This window comes from Odocoileus virginianus, chromosome 2, assembly GCF_023699985.2.
Source record: "Odocoileus virginianus isolate 20LAN1187 ecotype Illinois chromosome 2, Ovbor_1.2, whole genome shotgun sequence".
Classification (NCBI taxonomy): Eukaryota; Metazoa; Chordata; class Mammalia; order Artiodactyla; family Cervidae; genus Odocoileus; species Odocoileus virginianus.
The window spans coordinates 75,624,593-75,644,974 of record NC_069675.1 but is presented as its reverse complement, the minus strand read 5'-3'; the positions used below and the strand labels follow the sequence as shown (position 1 = coordinate 75,644,974).

At 50.1% G+C, this 20,382-nt stretch overlaps 1 protein-coding gene and 1 long non-coding RNA gene across 3 annotated transcripts; one reads left to right on the top strand and one right to left on the bottom strand.

Moving 5' to 3' along the window:
* Positions 1-9,638: 9,638 nt before the first annotated feature.
* Positions 9,639-12,906, top strand: LOC110148201 (uncharacterized). 2 transcript variants are annotated; one of them, XR_011482256.1, is made up of 3 exons: positions 9,759-9,956; positions 10,520-10,630; positions 12,540-12,906. It is a non-coding gene; the product is annotated as an uncharacterized lncRNA (long non-coding RNA). The 2 variants fall into 2 exon arrangements; XR_002317103.2 differs by lacking the exon at positions 12,540-12,906 and having other exon boundaries at positions 9,639-9,956; positions 10,520-10,731.
* OSR1 (odd-skipped related transcription factor 1) lies at positions 12,900-20,025 on the bottom strand. Its single transcript, XM_020910111.2, has 3 exons — positions 19,747-20,025; positions 14,556-15,256; positions 12,900-13,836 (listed from the first exon to the last, which is right to left on the bottom strand). Exons 2-3 carry the CDS (start codon positions 15,221-15,223, stop codon positions 13,701-13,703), a joined length of 804 nt encoding a protein of 267 aa, XP_020765770.1. The 5' UTR covers positions 15,224-15,256; positions 19,747-20,025; the 3' UTR covers positions 12,900-13,700.
* Between the last annotated feature and the right edge of the window lie 357 nt (positions 20,026-20,382).

The following is a 20,382-nucleotide window of genomic DNA, read 5'->3' as shown; positions in this document are numbered from 1 at the left end:
TCCTGCCCACCATGAGGGTGGTGACAGGGTTTCTTGCCCCTACAGATGGCCTGATGCAGAAATTCCTATTTTAACACAGCAATACTGTTGGTATGACCCAACTACCACTGAGCCCTTTTCCTCTGAAATTGGAAATGAGTTCTCCTTAAATGTTTCTCTAGAAATAAATATTTTTGATTCAAACCTCTGTGCTCTTTTTTTTTTTTTTTAATTTTGTGCTTTTACTTGGAGATCATTTGGTTTCCTTTTATTCTGCTTCTGGGACAAGTCAGAATATCCACATTTTTCAGCATATTTCCTAAAGGTGACACTGATTTTCTAATTACAACTCTTTCAACCCTTGTATGTCTGCCACACAGTTCTATAAACCATGTGCAAGGCTTCTGTCTTAATCCACCTGGGTGACATAACTAGATGCCTGACAACTGAAGAACCAGAGTATCCAGGAGACAGAAATAATTTTGTTTCTCACTCTTGGCAAAAATGAATAAAGTCATCCCTGTAGATGAAGCCTGAAAAACTTTTAAGCTCTCCTGGCAGTTTTCTAATTCCCTTTGCTTTAAGATTTTAATTTTTTTTGGTTGCACTGGGTCTTTTGTTGCCGTGCACTGACTTTCTCTAGTTTTGGAGAGCAGGGACTAGTCTCTAGCAACAGTGTGAGGGCTTCTCATTGCAGTGGCTTCTCTTGTTGGAGAGCACAGGCTCTAGGCACACAGGCTTCAGCAGTTGCAGCCCACGGACTCAGTAGTTGTGGCTCATGAGCTCTTGACTGTGGGATCAGTAGTTGTGATGCACAGGTTTATCCACTGCACCACCAGGGAAGTCCCTATAAGACATTTTTGAGACCAGGAGCAGCTGAACAACTGGGTGTGTTTGCAGATATTTTTTAGGAAAAAAAAAAAAGAGGTGGATAATTTTTAGAAATGTTATCTACATCTATGGCACAAATTTAAATCTTCTCCGACAAAAACTGTAGAAGTTAGAAGCGATAAGCATTTTTATTCTCATTGACAGGTAAGGAAACTGAGGCTCTAGGATGCTACAAAATTTGACTAAGGTGCTTTCCAGGTGGCAGTAGTGATAAAGAACCCTTCTGCCAATGCAGGAGACATAAGAGACTCGAATTCGATCTCTGGGTCGGGAAGATCCCCTGGAGGAGGGTGTGGAAAACCACTCCAGAATTCTTGCCTAGAGATTCCCATGGATAGAGGAGCCTGGCAGGCTACAGTCCATGGGATTGCAAAGAGTTGTACACAACTAAAGTGACTGAGCAGGCATGCATGCACAATGCAGCAAAGTTCAGCAATAAACTTGTGCTGAGACAAATTTCTCCAGCTTCCTAGTTTATTTTTTATCCCAGTTATCTCCTTAAATCAGCCCAGACTTACTGAAATAAAAATTTGGTTGTAATGATATATATCTTGGAAAAAGCATGGACTATTGATCTAATTTAGTATAATGTCCACACTTACCCTATTCTCTGGAGCAAGTCATAGACCTTAATCAATAAATAATATTAACTGAACAGAAGTTTTCACTTTAATAACTATTTCTCTCCCTGACAAAGGCAACAATAAGAAATCTATAAGGCACAATTTTGGAAGAGAGAGAAAAAAAATCCTGTCCCTTAAGGAAATACTTTGACAGTAAGGAAACTAGTCTAATACTTTAGAAAAAATTGGATAGATTTCTGAAATTCCATTGCCAAAAATTTAATGAGGCTTAAAATTCTATGAACAAATTTATGTTGAAAATTATAATCTGAATACCAGACAAGTGAGTAGGGCAAAAAAGAAATCCAAGCTCCCAGCCACTATATTCATCAGATATTTTTCCTTTTCATAAAACAATATAATAAGACACTTATTGTTCAAAATTCAAGAGGTTACAACTAATCTAAAAATACCAATTGTTCTTTTTCATCCACAAGGGCCCTACTTACCAACTTTCGAGAGTAGATAACAGTTTTATAACTTTGTAATAAAAAGCATTTTATGTCAAAACACAGAGTGATAATTTTGCATTAGGAAATTTAAAACACCCCAATATATTAGAGTAGTAACCCAGGACCATCTTAGAACAATAACTGAAGAGGCAATCCCAGGAAGTGGAAATTGGAGAAGAAATCTGTCATATGGTGTATATGTGTACATGTCATATAGTGTATATTGTAAGGCCAGTACTGGTTCACTTGTTCAAAAAGATATCCAAAAAGCCACCAATTAGCAGGCCACAAAGACTGAGTGGGGAGCCTGGATTTCTGTCTTTGTCCGGCTCTAAAAAGGCGCTCTTCCCTGGCCTACCCAGGGGTATCAGAGGAGACTGAGAGGGAAGCCAAACTTAACAGTATCACCCAGAGGGAACCAGGACTTCCATCAACCCCCAGCAGAAGCAAGGAAAAGGGAATTGTACCTCTCTCCCCCGACCGAGGAGGTGTCAGTAAAGGCCTAGCCGGGAGCCTAAAATCCCAACTCCACCAAGTAGTATGGGTTTCCCAGGCGACACTAGGGATAAAGAATCCATCTGCAATGCAGGAGATGCAAGAGATGTGGGCTTGATCCCTGTGTTTGGAAGATCCCTTGGAGGAGAAAATGTCAACACACTCCAGTATTCTTGCCTAAAGAATCCCATGAACAGAGGAGCCTGGTGGGTTACAGTCCATGGTGTCACCAAGAGTTGGACACGACTGAGCATGCACGCACAGAGAAAGCACCAAGTAGTGAGCAGGCACCTCTGTCTTCCCAGGGTCCAGGGGTCACCAAATGGGGAGCCTGGACCTTCGCCCCCATGTGGTGACAGCAAAGCTGCTCCTCCTTCTTCCCCCAGCAGCACAGCAAGACCGAGGAGACTTGCTAAAGACAGATTTAAATAAGATGTAGAGCCTCATAACATAATACCAAAAATTTCAAGGGTAAAACCAGAAATTACATGTCAGACCAAGAACCAGGAAAAACCTTCACTTGAAAGAGAAAAGATAATCAACAGACATCAACATCAAGATGACACAGATGTTGGAATCAGACAGGAATTTTAAAGCAGCCGTCATAAAAACACTTCAACACTCAACTATGAACTCCTGAAGCAGCTGGAAGTCTCAGCAAAGAAACAGAATATATGAAGAAAATCCATTTGGAAATCTCAGAATTTTTAAAAATACAATCATTGAAAGTTTTAAAAACTTTGACAGCTGAATGGAGGGGACAACAGGAAAGAATCAGTGAAGCGGAAGAGAGAATAGGAATTACCCAAGCTGAACAGCAATGAGAAAACAGGCTGAAAAAAGTGAACAGAGCCACAAAAAGCTGTAGGACGATAACAAAAGATATAATATTGTGTCACTGGAATCTAAGAAACAGAGAAAGAGATCAGCACCCAAAAAAGTACTTGGAGAAATTATGGCTGAACATTTTTCAAATATGGAAAAGAAAGACAAGCTGAAAGTTTTTCAAATATGGAAAAAGACATACATAGATTTAAAAATTTGAGCAAACTCTGAATGAACAAACCCAAAGAAATCCATACCAGGAACCATCATAATCAAACTTCAGACAATTGAAGATTTAAAGACAAAATATCTCAAAAGCAGCAAGAGATATGACACCTTATGAAAAGAGCAAAACAATTCAAATGACAGCGGATCTTTCATAAGAACCATGGAAGCCAGAAGGAAGTAGCACAACATTTTTCAAGTGCTGGAAAGAAAGAGCTGTTAACCCAGAATTCTGAAACTTGTGAAATTATTTTTCATTAATCAAAGATAAAATACATGTAAAACCATGGCTGATTCATGTCAATGTATGGCAAAAACCACTACAATATTGTAAAGTAATTAGCCTCCAACTAATAAAAATAAATAGAAAAAAAATTTTTTTTAAAGAGAGAAAAAGAAATTCTCAGATACAGGCATAGTAAGAGGATTTTCTACCATCAGGTCTACCCTAAAATAGAATGGAAATGATTTTTAAAAAGGAATCTTGGAACATCAGGAAGAAAGAAAAATGGTAAAGGCAAAAATGTGTTTACACACAGTAGACCCTCCCTCTCTTCTCAAGTTGTCTAAATTATGCCTGATGGTTGAAGCAAAAAGAACAGCACTCTGGTTTGCATCTCCACATGTGTAGAGGAAACTTTTAAGACTACTGTGACATAAACAAGGAGCTTAAAAGGAGGGACCTTCGTTCAGGCTGCTGTAACAGAATATCATAGACTTGTTGGCTTAAACAGATGTTTATTTCTCACAGTTCTGGAGTCTGGATCCAGTGTCCGGTGACGGTCATCTTCCTGGTTTGGAGACAGCCATCTTGTCTTCTCACTGTGTCCTCACATGGTGGAGAGCAGACAGGAAGGAAGCTAACCCTCCCATGACTCTTCTTGAAAGGGCACCAATACCATTTGTGAGGGCTCCATCCTCAGGACCCAATTACCTCCTAAAGGCCCCATTTCCTAAGACCATCACTTTAGGGGTTAAGATTTCAACTCAGGGATTTTGGCAGGACACATTCAATCTGTAACAGGGGATAATGTTTCTATATTCACTCAAACTGGTAAATGATGGCACCAGTAAATCTCTGTGGTGATGATATAAATCTATACCAAGATTGTGCTGGTGGTTACAGGAATCTGCCCAGTACGACTGCTATGTTTGTGAAAAACTAGCATAAGAATATACACATGATGTACCAATACTGATTTTTCTGATTATGATATTGTATTATCAATATGTAAGATGTAACCATTGAGAGAAAAATGGGTGAAGGATACATGAAACCTCTCTGTATACAACCTGTATACCTATAATTATTTCAAAATAAAGTTTTTCAATGGGAAATGGTTCTAGATAAAAAGATGCTAAAGACATACGCAGTGACAATCTACTTTGATTGGATTATAATTTTTTAAAATTCAAAAGTTTAGGAAGTTTGGGGAAATTTTAATATAGGTGTATTTGATGGTATTAGATAAAATTTTTGTTAGTTTTCTTCAGTGTAATAGTAATGTTGTGATTATGTAAAGTCAAGTCTTTGTTCCTAAAAGACGTGCATTGAAGTATTTAGGCTTGAAATATATTGGAGTTAACTTTTAAATGGTTCAGGGAGAAAGACAGTGAGAGAGAAATAAATACAACAAAACATAGAGTCAATTGTTGACTCCTTGAGGAAGCTATGAGGGTGTTTACCATTTTTTCAATTATTTGGAGTTTGTATAGATTTTCAATTTTTAAAAGTTGGAGGGATGGATGGATGGATGGATAGATATGTGAAAAAGCAAATATGCTCAAATGTTAATTGTGAAATTTAGGTGGTGGGTAATTGGGTATTCATTATAAACTTATTTCAATTTTTCTTTATGCCTGGTACCGTTCAAATTAAAATATTGGAAGGTGGACAGCTGAGGCAACATATTGAAACCCAATGCCCTTCCCAGAACTCCTAATCCTTCCAGACCCAGTTAAACCCATACTTACAATAATTAAAACATCATTTGCCTTGGGCAAAAGCTTGCCTGGTTTCTGACTGAAGAAATCCAATAATGCCTCACGCTTCCCATAATGGTAAAGTCCCAGGCACTGCCATTGTCCACACTCCCACACTGAGAAGTTTCCAAAGAGTATTATCGATTGTCAAGGAGAGACAAACCCGAACAAAGCCAGGCTGGGCTTACGGATAATCCAGTTTTCGCAGAAATTACAAAGCTATGATTTTTCCAGTAGTCATGTATGGATGTGAGAGTTAGACTACAAAGAAAACTGAGCGCCAAAGAATTGATGTTTCTGAACTGTGGTGTTGGAGAAGACTCTTGAGAGTTCCATGGACTGCAAGGAGATCCAACCAATCCATCCAAAAGGAAATCAGTCTTGAATATTCTTTGGAAGGACTGATGCTGAAGCTGAAACTCCAATACTTTGGCCACCTGATGCAAAGAACTGACTCATTGGAAAAGATCCTGATGCTGGGGAAGATTGAAGGCAGGAGGAGAAGGGGACGACAGAGGATGAGATGGCTGGAGGGCATCACTGACTCAACAGACATGAGTTTGAGTAAACTCTGGGAGTTAGTGATGGACAGGGAGGCCTGGCATACTGCAGTCCATGGTGTCGCAAAGAGTCGGACAGGACTGAGCGACTGAACTTTATTGAACTGAACCCAAAATTTAAAGGAGTAATGCCCCTTATGTGAACAGCTGAGGCATAAGAGTAGTGAGAAATGTTGTGGTGGTGCTAAGCAAAATGAATTTTGAGTCATTTATATATGTTGAAAATATTTGTGGTATATTTATTTTTAGGGAAAAAAAATATATATATAAAACTACAATAAGAAAACAACAATTCTACCATCATAGTAGGAGTTTGTAACACATTAAGTATAAAAGTTAGGAATTAATAGACAAGGAAACTGAAAAATTTTTAAAAGAATACAGAAGATATGAACCTTATCATTAAAAGATGGATTTTATGATGCATAGATCGCCATAACAGTTGGTAAGAACTGTTGTTGTTTTTTTAATTCTAGGAAGGCTTTTGCTTTCTTCCTGTCTTTCTTCCTTCCTGCTTTCTTCCCTCCCACCCTTTTTTTCTCCCTCCCTTCCTCCCTCCTCTTCCTTCTTTTGACAGGAACCCTTTAAGTCATCCGACCTGCCTTAGAGTATCTGGTCAAGTATTTCAATATCACTTGATCTCTCCCATGACAAGTCCATGGAGACTCTTCCTGATGGCCATGGCACCACATCTGCTCTGGTTCTTGGCTTACTGTAGACCTACAGGAGGAGCTACATATGCTGTGAGATACTGAAGACATTCTGAACTCTGCACAAAGATGCTCAGTTCCTGACCCAAGTAAGAAGTGAACCAATCTCCCAAGTACATCTCATTATTTAAGACAAGGCCCATATTCTCTGGAATCTCATTTTCCCTCTCTGGTTCTTAGAGTGGCAAAGATCTAGCCATTCCTGCCCCATCTCCTCTAGTTTTCTTTCACGTCTCCTGTAAAGTTTCTCATCTCATGCCACCATCTACTTACAGGCTCCAAGTGGTACCCACTCCTGCGAATGACAAAAAGCAATCCATCCTTGCACTTGTCATGACAAAACTCCTTATCTTATCTCCCTAGCAGAAGAGTTCAATCAAACCAAACATTAAAAATAAATTAATTATATTTTATCCCTCCCCAGAGATGGCTGAGCTACTAAGAGCCAGCAAAGTGTCTAGAAAGGAAAAACAAAACTCTCAACTGATTTATCCGATCTTTCATCCATCTCAAACCATCCCACTTTTAAGTCCTTCTATATTCTTATTGCTGGAGCTGGAACCAGCACTGATCAGGAAAATGGCTGAGAATGGAAACACAGATGAATAGACAAAGAAGATGCAGCATATATATATCTGCAACAGAATACTACCCAACCATTAAAAAAAGAATGAAACAATACCACTTGCAGCAATAAATGCAGCTAGAGATTATCATGCTAAGTAAAGTAAGTGAGAAAGATAAATACCATGTGATATCACGCATATGTGGAACCTAAAATATGACACAAATGTGAAATGGAAACACACTCAGGGACATAAAGAGCAAACTTGAGGTTGCCAAGGGGGATGGGGTTGGAGGAGCGATGGAGTGGGAGGTTGGGTTAACAGAATGGATAAACAACAAGGTCTCACTGTATAGCACAGGGAACTATATTCAGTATCCTATGATAAACCATAACAAAAGAATATTAAAATGATATAATTTTAATAATAATGATCATATATATACATATAACTGAATTATTTGCTATACAGCAGAACTTAACACAACGTTGTAAATCAACTATACTTCAAATAAAACAGTATTCAAAAAAATGGCAGCAGATGGCCAGGGCTTGGGTGGCTGGGTGACAGAAACATTCCTGCAAATGTGTCCACATAATACTATTGTGTGACTAGCTTTTCTGAAGGCCAGGACACTCCAACACAAATCAAAGGAAGCACAAATTCAAAGATGACTATAATGGGACGTGTTTGCAGAGTGAAATATCCCTACTCTTATTAAGTGACACCTGCCACATAATAGCCCCTGACCCACACCTCAGTCTGCCCCAGGGTGATTTTTTTTTCTTCCCTAAGCATATGCCTCAAAGGAGTGGTGAGTAGGGCACTTACATTTTGTCTCCTGACTTCCTCTCTCAACCAAAGATAACCATAATCTGTAAAATGATTAATCTATTTGTCTCCATGGAGTTAGAAAAAAAGAAAGAAAGAAAGCTTCTTTCAAAGTTTTCCAGAAGGCTTCAAGATCACCAGTCCACATGCTGGCAGCCTAATCTCAGGCTTCGAACTTCCAGAACTGTAAGGAATAAAATTCTGTTGTTTATTTGAAAACAATAGTCCAAATCAGATACTCTTCTTCCAACCCATTTCATGAATGGGCTATGATAAAGTGGTCTATTAAATCCCTGGGTTATAATAAAGTGAAGACAAAGATTCACCCAGGAATATGGCAGTTTGAGAGGCAGGCTACTTTAGCACCCTGCGAAGCATTATTATTCCTAATAATACTTTTACATGGTGCTTCGTAAATGGACAAGTTGTTCTGCATAATATTACGGTCCAGGTTTTGGTTCAAGCAGTAAATAAATGACTGAGAAAACATGTATGACTTTGCCCTCTGCATTAACCGAATGAGGTAGGTGGGAAGAGTATTAGTCCCATCGCGAGCCTCAGAGAAGTGTAGGGACGTTGCGCAAAGTTTGTGAGCGGCAGGTAAAGCTAGAACTGCATTTTAAGGCCACAAAGGAAGCACAGATTCTAATTCATCCTCTGCCACTGACATGAGGTTTGATCTCCACAAGAGAGCAATCTCATGGCCCTAGCGAATTTTTCGTCTGAAACCTATGCAAACTGGGCCCGACCACCAGTTTGGTCCTAGAGATAGCCCCCAAAGCGGGGCTGAACGCACAGGGTGGGTGACCAGGTCTGTGCCCCTAAGAGTTCCCCCGGGGTGGGGGTCCCAGACCTTTGCCTCAGAGACCCTGCCCAAAAAGGCTAGGGAACCAGTGGACTCTCTCATCTAGAGCAGGGCCCGGCCGCACCACCCCTGCCGGCTGGAATCCCAGGGACTTCCTTCGGACCTCGCCTGCGGTGGACTCCAGAGACGCAAAAGGATCTCCAAAGTCTCCAGCCAGCGTTAAACCTGAGGTGCCCTCTTCCTTGTCGGCATCTCTAGTGCTCACATATGTCAATGGCTTGATGTGTCCGCCGGGCCACTGCTACCCCGAGTTTGTGACCCCTGAGAGTGTGGCACGTAACTCAGCAACCGCCTGACACTGCGCGGGGACGCGGCGCTCCGGCGTCCCAGGACTCTGGGCGGTGAGTTCCAGCTGCGCCTGCGCGCCGGGCCTGCGTAGTGGGCGGAGAGGCGGGTGGATAGGGACCCTGCCAGGTGGGCGGGGCGACAGCTGGCTGAAACCCTGGCGCCGGGCGACTGTTCTAAACCACCCGGATCCCAAAGGCAGAGGCTGCTGGGCATCCTCCTTCACTAAGGGCAGCTGCGCACCCTTCGAGTCTGCAGAGTCTGTCGCTGGGGGACCAACCCATTCTTGGCGCCTTTACAGGCAGAATTTGAGGGGCGGGACCGGGAAGTGTGGGAGCATAGTGTCACTGCTCTAGGAGTGGCCCCTCTGTGACGCCAAGGAAGGACGTAAATGAGATACCGCTGCAGGTGTCGCGGTGCCCTTGCGCTCCTGCCCGAGGCCTGTGTGACATCACTGTGGCAGCGGGAGGATGCCCTGACGTCACAGCGTCATCATGCTCTGGGAGGTGGGGTGACGCCTCTGAGCCCTTTCTCAGGATGCCGAGGCTCCAGGGGACGGGGTGGGGATGATATCACAGTCCCAGGTTCTCGGAGATGAGGTGCCATCCCACTGCCTTTCTCCGTCCTCCAGGACCCTATGCTAACCCTGAATCAGGAGACAAGGAGGTCAGCGGGTAAAAGGCCCTTCATGCGCCCCAAACCCCCTAGCTACATTCCAGAAGGAAGAGGTGGAACCTGAACCCGTCCTCTACGAAGAAGCCCCCTGAGGGCTGTTCTTTTCCCCAGGGCGCTCCTGATTCTCTTCCCAGAGCAGCACTAGGGGAGCTCCAGGCTGCACCAAGGGTCTCTAGTGCCTACTCTCTGCCCAGCAGCGAAGTCCAGCAGGGTAGTTTCCCCACCCCTGAGCTAAAGAGGACCTGCAGGCCTAGCAGCTTTGGGAAGGGTTCCAGTAGAACTCTACCAGCCCAAGCCGCGCTAGGCACGTGAGGCCAAAGGAAGCTTACTTCATGTCTGAAAATGGAGGGGTGGGGGGAGTGGGGGCAGGGTGGAATCTTCCAGATCTGTGGCAAGAAAAAATTAGCCACCTGCAGAGTGGACAGGCAATAAAACCCACCCAGCATTTCTAAGCCTCTGGTTGCCTTTCATACGACCTTCAGAGTATGATCAGGAAATTGTAGCCTGTGTGGGAACTGGTGGCCCCAGGACCAGGCTTGCCCTTCCCTTTGCAGTTGCTGTTACTGATCAGTCTATGAAACCCCTGCCATGCGGACAGACTGCAAGCGAGCTGCGCTGAGAAGTGACTTCTGATTCCACCAGAATGACAGAGGCTTTAGGAACAGGTTGGAGGTCTCTGGGCAGCACTCTGCCCCTCTCTCACCTCATCCCCCAAAACTCTGCGCTTAGGGATTCTTTTTTTCCAAGAATGCACACTTCATACTGATTGTTTCTCCGTGGCCAGGGACTAGGGATGGAGGGCAGGGGCAGGGATTCACGGTACCAAAGCTGGAAGGGCCAGAAACAAAAATCTTCCCCAGCAATCCCCCACCCACCACCTTCAAGTCTTTGTGAAGTACTTGAGTTCCTGCAGAGGTTCTATGTATCCTGGGGAGGTTGGAAGTGGTGCAATGTGAGGGACAGGAGGGCAGCAGCAGTAATCAATCCTTGAGAAAGATGTGAGTGAAAGTTAGTAGCTCAGTCCTGTTGGACTCTTAGCGACCACATGGACTGTAGCCCACCAGGCTCTTCTGTCCATGGGATTCTCCAGGCAAGAATAGTGAAGTGGGTTGACATTCCCTTCTCCGTGAGAAAGATGAACACCCTCCCACCCCCACCCAAGGAGACTAAAGGGACTGAATGAGGCTCTCTCAGGTCCTCAGAGGTACTCAAAGTTCTGGGTAGTGCCTGTGTGTGCGCGCGCACGCCCATGCACTGTCCTCACCTTGGAACAACCACTTCCAAGGTCTGATAAGGAAGGGACAAGGCTTCTGCCCTGGGCGCTTACACAAGCTGAGGCCAGGCACCACCTATACCACAGCCTGTGCTGCCTGGGCCCGAGCCAGCCGTCCAAGTCCCAAACCCACTGACTAGCCCTCGCTCCAGATGCCCAGAGGTCACAGTTCTCTGGGATATGGGCTCCATCCTTTCCTGTTGCGAGTCTTTTTGGACCCGAGGGTAAGAAGTCCTGGGATTTTGCTCTACTAGCGGAGATCTCATAGGCCGGTCCAGAACCGGCAGCGCTCTGTCCCCCACGTTTCCATGGGGCCCTGGCACGCGCGTCAAGAAGGTTTTAAGGGCAAGACCAGACGCCGACAGGGCCTGCGGTGGAGGGTTCCTCAGGGCCTCGAGCAGGACAGAGCGAAGTGCCCGCATTCCTGGGCCGCCCCTCCAGGCCTGTCCAGCAGGGGGCAGCGTGGCTCCGAATGCCGACGGCTGCGTGGTCCTCGCGGTCCCGGCAAAGGCCTCGGCGATAAGTTGGGTTCTTGAATCGCGGAGATTCAGCCAGCCGAGGGCGGAGGGTGGGAGGGGGCGTTCCCAGCGGAGAAGGGGATGCCACAGTGAAAGGCTAGAGAACGTTTTAACTCCTGCAGACCCGGGCCCACTTTCTCAGACAGGATGGGATTGGGGGTGGGGGGAGTCCCAGTTGCCGGGAAGCTCGGCCCAGCTGTGCCCGCGGCCGCTGAGCGCCAGGCGCGGAAGCCCGAGAGCCTGCGCTTGAGCAGGCTGGGGAAGGGCCGGGAGCGCCACCGCCTGCGCCCGCCGCGCGGTCAGGCTGCCGGAGCTGGGGGAGCCCCACCCCGCTCCAAGCTGGAGAGCCCCCCGGCGGCCTGGCCTCTAATTGTGAGAAAACTAGGCGCCCCAGGGAAGGTTCCACTTGTGGAGGGCGGACTCGGATTTCTCCTCCTCGACTCTCTGGGCCTCCCAGGGCGCCCGCCCCCGCCATTCCTGACAAGGCTTTAAAACTTCAGGGAAATCTTTGCGGGCACGGAGCCGGGATCCAGACTGGGGACAAGCCCCAGCCGGAGAATCGTGTCGGGGGGATCCTAACGGAGGGAGGGACGTAGGTTTGGGGACTTAGGAGAGGCAGCGGTGAAGACTTATTTGCAGCAGCTATTGGGCCCCCAGGAAGGGTACCGGTTTGAGGTTGACCGTGAGGGAAGGGCGCTTCCTTCCCTTCCCTGGGCAGCAGTAGGAGGCCCGGAAGGAGGTTTTTGTTTGGGGGTGGGGAGGGGTGACTTTCTTTTCCCTTAGTTGGATTCGAAGCGACCCGGCTCCTGGAGATACTGTAAGAAACGTTCGAAGTTTTGGCCGCAGACTCGGCTTCTTTGGAGCCCTTTGGAGATTCGGAGTGGGGAGACGATACTGAGGCCCCAAGACCAAAGTGGAGAAGAAAAGTAAATTAAGTTATCCGAGGTTGACCACCATCGGGAGAGAGGAGGGCGTCTCCACGCATCCCAAGCCACTGACCCCAATCAGGGGAAGGTTGCAGAATTGGGACAGGTCGGCGTGGGGATCGAAGCCCCGGCTCCTCTCAAGAAAAGGAGCTGCCCAGTTTGCTGCGTTTGGGGAGAAAACGCAGGAATTGGGGGAGGGAAATTACCCACCCTGCAATGCCTGTAAAATAACCGTTTATTTAATATTTTTAAAAACTCCAGTGATAAATGTCCGTTACCGATGGTCAGCATAAAGTGCCAATCGCAATACACCGCCCTGCTGCTAGCCTTCAGCTCCTCGCGGCGAAGGGGCAGCGGAGCAGGGAAGCCGGAGGCCGGGCCCCCCTCAGCCGCAGGGCCCGAGGCCCCCCGCCCCACCATCCGGGTCCGGGAGCCCACCACCCGCAGCGCGGCAGGAGCCGGGAGGGGCGCCCCTCGGCCCCGCGCTCCCTGGGCCGGAGGCTGAAGCAGATACTGGGATTACACTTTTGCAGGCTCCCGGGGGTGGGGATGGGGGCGGGAGGAGGGGTGGGAAGCTGCGAGAGCACAAATCTCCTTTTCCTCTCCCCTCTCTCTCCGCAGTCAGAGTTACAAGCTTATATGGTCAAAGAAAAAAAAAATAATAAAGAAAACGTATAAAATAACAATAGAAAAAGTAATACTTCTGGGAGAGGCGCCGCTGCGGCTCCGCGAAGCTTTCGTTCTCTTTTTAATGCAGTTTCCCTTCCGCCACACGAGTACCGCCTTTTGGCCAAGAGTTTAGCCGCGTCCTGGGGGAGCCGCCCGGGCGGCCAGGGTCATGGCCCGGGGCGCGGCTGTGAAGTTCCGCGTGCGCCCGGGACCCGGGGGACGCGTTTGGGATGGAGGAAAGTCCCCGGAGCCCCTCTCGCTGCCCGCCAGAGTCGCCTTGGGCTTCCGTTCCCTCTGGAGGAGGGGGCTGCGTGACCCAGGGTCCTGGTGACTCACTCGGAGGCTCTATTTAGCATTTGATCTTGGAGGTTTTGAGCTCCTTCACCTGTGAGTGTAGCGTCTTGTGCACAGCGAGAGTCCTGGACTGGCAGAATCCTTTCCCACACTCTTGACACTTGAAAGGCTTCTCTTTGGAGTGAATATATCTGAAGGCAAAAAGCAGATCGATAATTAAGCTTTGCAAAAATGATGCAATGTTATAGTTATCCAAAATCCCTTCCCACGACAATAAGGAGCTTGAACCTCAAAAGAAGGAAGGACGTGGGGTACTTAGTGGAGAGCGGGCACATGCTGAGTGTGGGGAGGGGATGGGGAGATAAGGGAGACACCTCCTGTCTTAGCTGTGCCCATGTCCAGCTAGGTGGATCCCTGCCTGCCTGATCAGGGGCCAGCACAGCATCCTTATAAGGCCTGAGTCAACACCAAAGGTGAGTGAGGTGGGACAATTGGCTGGCACTGTGCTGTCCAAGATGGTAGCCACCTGCCACGTGTGATTATTAAAATTAAGTAAAGTTAGTTTCTCGGTTACACTTGTTGCCCATTTCAAGTGCTTAACTGTCACATGTGTCTCATGTCACACTTCATCATCTCAGAAACTTCTCTCACACAGCGTTATAGATGGAGGAAGCTGTGCATGCCTGTCTGGAGCTTGGGACCTGTTCCTGCCATATTCTCTCCACCCATGCTCCAGAAACCCAGCCCTGAGCTTGGGTGGTTTCCTTCCTGATTTAGGGGGAAGCTCAGAAATTCAGGAGGCTTGGAACCTGGGGGCGGCGGGGTTGGGGGGGGGGAGCGGCCTTATGAACCCTGGCATCAGAAGCAGACTGATAGCTCTGTTCTGCACCCCTCCTCCGCAGTACTGCACCTGTGGTCTCGTAGGTGGTCTTGCCTCCGGAAGGCTTTGTGGCAGATGTCGCACGTGTAGGGCCTCTCGTCCGTGTGTGTCCGCTCGTGGATAAGGAGGTTGTAGGATTTAGTGAAGTGGCGGCCACAGAATTTGCAGACGAACTCCTTCTTGGTTTTGGAAGGCAGGCGTCCCCTCGTGGGCTTCTTTTCGGGGGACAGCTTGGTCACATCCAGGAGGGCACCCAGCCCACCGGCAGGGGACCCAGGGCCTTCCCCCCGGCAAAGCTTTGATGGATCTTCTTGCGTGGCAGCCAAGGCCAGGTTGGCAAAATCAAAGCGCGGCTTGGTCTTGAGCGCCGCGGGGCCGCTGCCTCCAGCAGTGATCTCGGGCTTGGGCTGGATGACATGAGGGAACCAGGGGAAGGCAGGCAGCTGGAAACGCGCGTCCACCAGGCTGGACACGGCTCCCGGCACTTTGGAGAAAGAGGACCGCGGCAAGTGCATGGCGGGGTAGCCCAGCGTCCACTGATGCAGGTGCACTGCGTGCAGTGCGCTGAAACCATACAGGTTGGGCAGGTGGTCCGAGGGCACCGTTGGCAGGCCGTTCACTGCCTGAAGAAAGGAGTAGTTGGTGAGCTGCAGGGATGGGTGGATGGGCACCGGTGCTGGCAAGGTTTTGCTGCCCATGGCCGAAGCAGCAGTCTGTTCCCAGTCTTCCTGCTGCAGGAAAAGAAGAAGAGGGGAGGGGGAAACAGACAAGTTCAGGCCCTCCTTCTGAGTTCCAGCCCGGCCACACCCATTCTGTCCCCAGAGACTGAGCTGAGTGCCTAGGACCCCACTCAGGGATCTCACTGGCCTCAAGGAGAAGACAGGAATCTTCAGTAATCCAAGGACTCCTTCCAAATGGCCTCCGGCAGAGACACAAACTTGATATAGAAACCAAACTAAATGCTGGGCAATGCGATCAACTTAAAATGAGAGTCTACAGTGTACCTGACACTGAGACAGGCAGAAACACAGGGAATGTACATCCAGACAAGCCCGAGTCAATATAGAATTACACCCTCCTGCAAAGGTAACTCACTTGGAAGCGCACTTACATATTCCTGTTCAGATAAACAAATACAGACGTGCACACTGACAGATAAACCCAGGTTCACACATACTGAACAAAGTTGACAACAAGGTGCGAAGATAAACTGGAACCATGAGTATTGTGCTACTAAACAAAATGCAGGAACTGAACACACACACACACACACAGGGTACCCACAGAGAGTCCTACAGGCAGACAGCAAACATACAAAAGCACACAAATCCGCACATCTCTCAGCTCCGGAGCATTGACCTCTATTAGCTGCCAGTCAATTTGGCTTCTAGAAACCATGTCCTCTTTCTCCTTACAACTCACAACTTTGACTTCAAATTTGCTTTCCTGTCTCACTGTTACCCAGCCCCCTTGACGCCACCCTCTCTGCAGCTGCTTGTGGACTGACTCTTTTCCATCGTCTTTGGGGATCACCTTTCTTTCAGCAAGGACAGTGACACCCACATTTATTTACTCACTCAGCCACATGCATTCATTTGTTCCTGCGCCCTCCCTACCCTATAAGAAAGGGGGACAGGGTCTTCGGGCTCTCAGGATGTTTGTGTGTGTTGAACACCCCCTCCCTGAGCAGGTGGGTTTCCCCATGAGCAGGAGCATGGAGGCTGGGCCTCTGCTATTGTGGGCTACGCACCCTCCAAATGCAAGGCCAGGGAGCTTGAGCCGAGCCAGAGGGGAGCCCTGCTGATGTGACAAGCAGTCTGGTGTCTCCTGGCCTCCTTGACCCTTGGTCAGGGTCCTTAGCCTCCATGGACAGGTCTGGAGTCCGCAGAAAGAATTTTTCTGTCTGTGCCTCCCAGACACTCCTAACTCATGTCTGTCCAGTGGAGGCAAAAACAGGGAGAAGGAAAGCCAAAATAACACGGAGGGCCTTAGGAGGCTCAAGTGCTGAACTCCATCTCAAGAAGTCACTGGGGAGCAGGGTGTTCAGGCCGCAGGCACTTCTTTGCCTGTCTCAATCCCCTGCCTTCCACTTCTCTCTTTACTGCTGACTTCCCCCCTCCCCTTCCTCAGATCTCTCCTCCACCTAGTCCCCAACCCTGGGACAGGCAGGCCCCTGTTCCGTTCCCTCCTTCACGACAGACCCGACACCACCCAGGCGGTTCCGAAAGCCTGGCTTCCCCAAAGCCCAGGTCCTTAAGGCGCAGGCTGCCTTTAGCTCGAGGGAAGCTGTTAACGTGAGGGCAGTGCCCAGGATATTCCCGGGAGGAGGCAGGACAATCTGGACCTAGAAAGCCTTCTCCTTGGAGGCTGGCAGGAAGGTCACGCATCCAGTGCGGTGGCCCATAGGCGAAGAGGCTCTGCAGAAGGTGCGGAACACCCAGAGCCGGCAGATATCTGCTTGCGCAGGTTAAATCGTCAATCCAATGAAACCCCTGTCGGACCGCAGCAATTCATTCCGCCAGGGTCTCGGCGAGGCACAAACTGGGATGCGGGGGCAGGGGAGCGCGGACCCCGGCGGCGGCGGAGCCGTGACCTGGGCAGCGGGCTTCTCCGCTGCGTCGCTCACGCTGTCGCGCCTGGGACAACCCGAGACCCTCCTAAGGCGCTGAGACGCGGCGAAGAAGAACGAATCGGGCCAGAGAGAAAGCTGGAGCCTGTTTGGGTTGGGAAGGGGGAGGGGGAGAAAGAGGAGATGACTCGCCGACTTCAAAGGTCTGCCCAGACTTAGGCGAGGTGAGCGCTCTTTGATTTGCTGTCACCTCTCCTTCCCCTCCAGGCGCTGGAAATCAGATCCTTATCTCCGGCTTCCCCCGGGGCCCTCCGGGCGCCGCCGGGGCCTCACTTGCTCCTCTCGGCGCTCGGTCTATCCCTGGACGATGGCGGCCGGGCGCTGGGCTGCACCCGGGCCCGGGCCCGCTCCCGGCGGGGTGAGGGAATCGCACCGGCCCCGCGCGTACTAACCCAGCCTTTCCTTGACCACCCCCAGGAGCCCAGACTTTGGCTCGGTGAGGGGAGGGGGCGCCTACACCAAAACTGCTCCTGGGAGCCAAACTTTCGGGGCTATCTGCCCGATCTTGTTTCCCCCAACACTCAATTTCTTTTTCTCAGCGGCGCAGCCAGTTTACTTTCTGCCGCATTCCCAGGGCAAGGCTCCCCAGGCTCTGGTCAACGGTTTTCCCGGGGACGAAATTCGTTCGAAACGTGGCTTTCTACACTAGTAAAGTACCAAGAACGGGCCGAATCCACGATCCAGTTTCAGGCGGTTCGCTAAGAGGAAAACATAAGTCTCACTCTGCCTCTCCTGCGGGAGAAGATGAGCAAACGCCCAGTCCCGTTGTCTCTCCGGGCCCTGACCCCGGACCCCCAGTGTGAACTGCTTTATATCCTTAAACAAGAGAGGAAACCCCTCTTGCCTGCCTCAGGCCAGGCATCCGCTCTGCAAGAAGCTAGGACCCCGGGACCTGGGAGGCGCAGTAAGGGTGCCGACTACGCGCATCAAACGCCATTAGCGCTTCCCAGCCCGGGTCCCCGCGCGGTTCAGACACAGCTTCTCTCGTGCGGTAGAGCGCCAATCCCGGTTCTGCCGCCAGCCCTATGCCGGGCATTAATGAAGTGTGCAAGAGTCTATTAAAGTGGTTTATTCGGGGCTAATTGAGCGTGAGCGAGTTAACTGCTTGCATTAATGAGGAAGGAGCGAGCTTCACGAGCGAGCGCCTGGAGGAGCCCAGCATCAGCCCCAGAAAAATCATCCTTGACACCGAATCCCCAACACGCGTGCTGACAAGCGTCCGGACCCCTGGAGAGAGGACTGACCGCCGCCGGACACTTCTGTTTAATTCTCCCAACGAACGAGATCGAATGAACCCTTCAGTTAGGCGGCCATCCCTCTGCATCTAAATGCCCAGCTGCGTCCTTAGTGATCTGCTCCCCAGTCTTACTAAAATCGCAATTACTTTGAGGAACCTCATATAGAACATTCACCCACCGGTCGCCCTCCATCCGTTCCTCCCGCCTCCCCCACCCCGCGTCCTTGCCAGCCTCTCTCTCTTCTCCAGGAGGCCATGAACCTGGGAGATTAACTAGCCTTGCACGTGGTTTCTGTTCCCAAGAGCCAGCGCGCAGCTCTTAGCCCGGGTGAAATTTACCAAATTGTGGCAACAAAGAAACCGTCGCAGCTCCTCTATGCTCCAAGAACCTACCCCGCGACTGGCCGAGCTGCTGAAAAGGGATTGGCTGTGGGTTTTCATTCCTCTTAGGAGAGAAATTTCCTGGGAGAAATGAGTTCAGCAGGCAGCCCGTCACCTCTTTCCCTCTCTCCTCCCGCTCCCACCTTTTCCCTTGAAGGGAGACAGTCCCCGGAGCAAACGAATCTTGCCCTTTCAAGCCTGAAACTGAGAACACCCGCGGCTGCAGTGTTTCCGCTACCGCGGCGTGCGGGGTCTCCGATTGGGGACTAGTGTTCGCGCCCCCTACATGCTCCCCTCCCCCGGGTCAGTAGCGGGTTACTCTCCAGGCCCCGACCACACGAGCAATCACCGAATAAAGAACACCCCGAAGTCGGAGCGCCAAGTGCGAGACGGGGTCAGGCACGTGGGCTGGCACTCCAGGGTCGGGCCGGCCGCGTACCCGATCGCAACTCTGCAAAAAGACGAGCTCAGGAAAGCGCGACCCGGCAGGGGCATGCACCTGTCCGTGGCGCGGGCGGCCGTGGCCATCCGGCCACTCTCTTCTCCTCCTTCGTCAGCTAAAGTAGGTCAGATTGAGCTAGGCGTGCGTCTTGGGAAAGTTTGTGCCCGCACAAGTTGCTTCGGTTTCTTAAGAAAGGGGCCACAAGCTGACTTCCGAAGTCCGTGGGCACCTCGCCCGGGATTCCGCGAAGACCCGCGGCGCTCGGGATAGTAGCGGGGACCCGCCCCCTCATCCCCCCCGGGTCAGAGGCCGAGGACCCCCGCAGGAGAAATTCCTGAGCCAAGCACCCCCAAGCACCCAGGACTGCAGCTGCTCTCGCTTTCACAGAGGTCCAGCAGTCTTCATTTGGTAAGAGGAGCTTCTTTCCGGGACTTGGAGAGAGAAGAGACACCCGCCGAGCGGTGACAAGGGGACCTCGGGGATCCTGCCCGCATTCCCCTCGCCAAGCCCGGGCGCCCAGGGCTGCAGTTACCTTTTTCCGCGGCGGTCCCGGAGTTGAGCGCGTCTCTGGGGCTCCCGCTGCGGGGGGACCCGGTTAGCCAGAGGCGCTGGATTTCCACAGGCACCCGCGGAACTCAAGAGTCCCGGCCCCTCTCCGGCGGCCGCGGGGACTCCGAGCGCCCGACACGCGGGAGCGCTCAGCGGCCCTGGAATCCTGTCCGCCCAGGGGTTGGTGAACTTCTCTCGCGGCTCCTTGGTTGGGTCTGAACCCGGAGCGGCTGAGAAAGCGCTAGGGAGAGACCGAGCTCCGACTCACTTACCCCTTAGCACCGAGCCGCCTACTTATTTTAATCCACCACCCTCCCTCCTTCCTCCCTCCCTCCTCCCCCCTCCCCTAGCCTCAGGATTCCTCCCCTCCCTCCCCTGCCCCCCTCCCCGCAACCATCCTGCCCTGCGCCTGCGCACTGAGACACAAAGTTTTGCTGACCCGGGCAACCGACTGGGACTGCAGCGTTCGCCTGGTCCCGACCTCCCGGGACCTGCGTCCCCAGTTTTTCAGACCTGTGAGACCCTTTCTGCGTGTTAGGCCCACAAGGTCTCGGCAGGCGAGTTCGAATAAAACAGCCTCTTCCATATGAAACTGGGCTGAAACTTCTCGGTCTCCTTC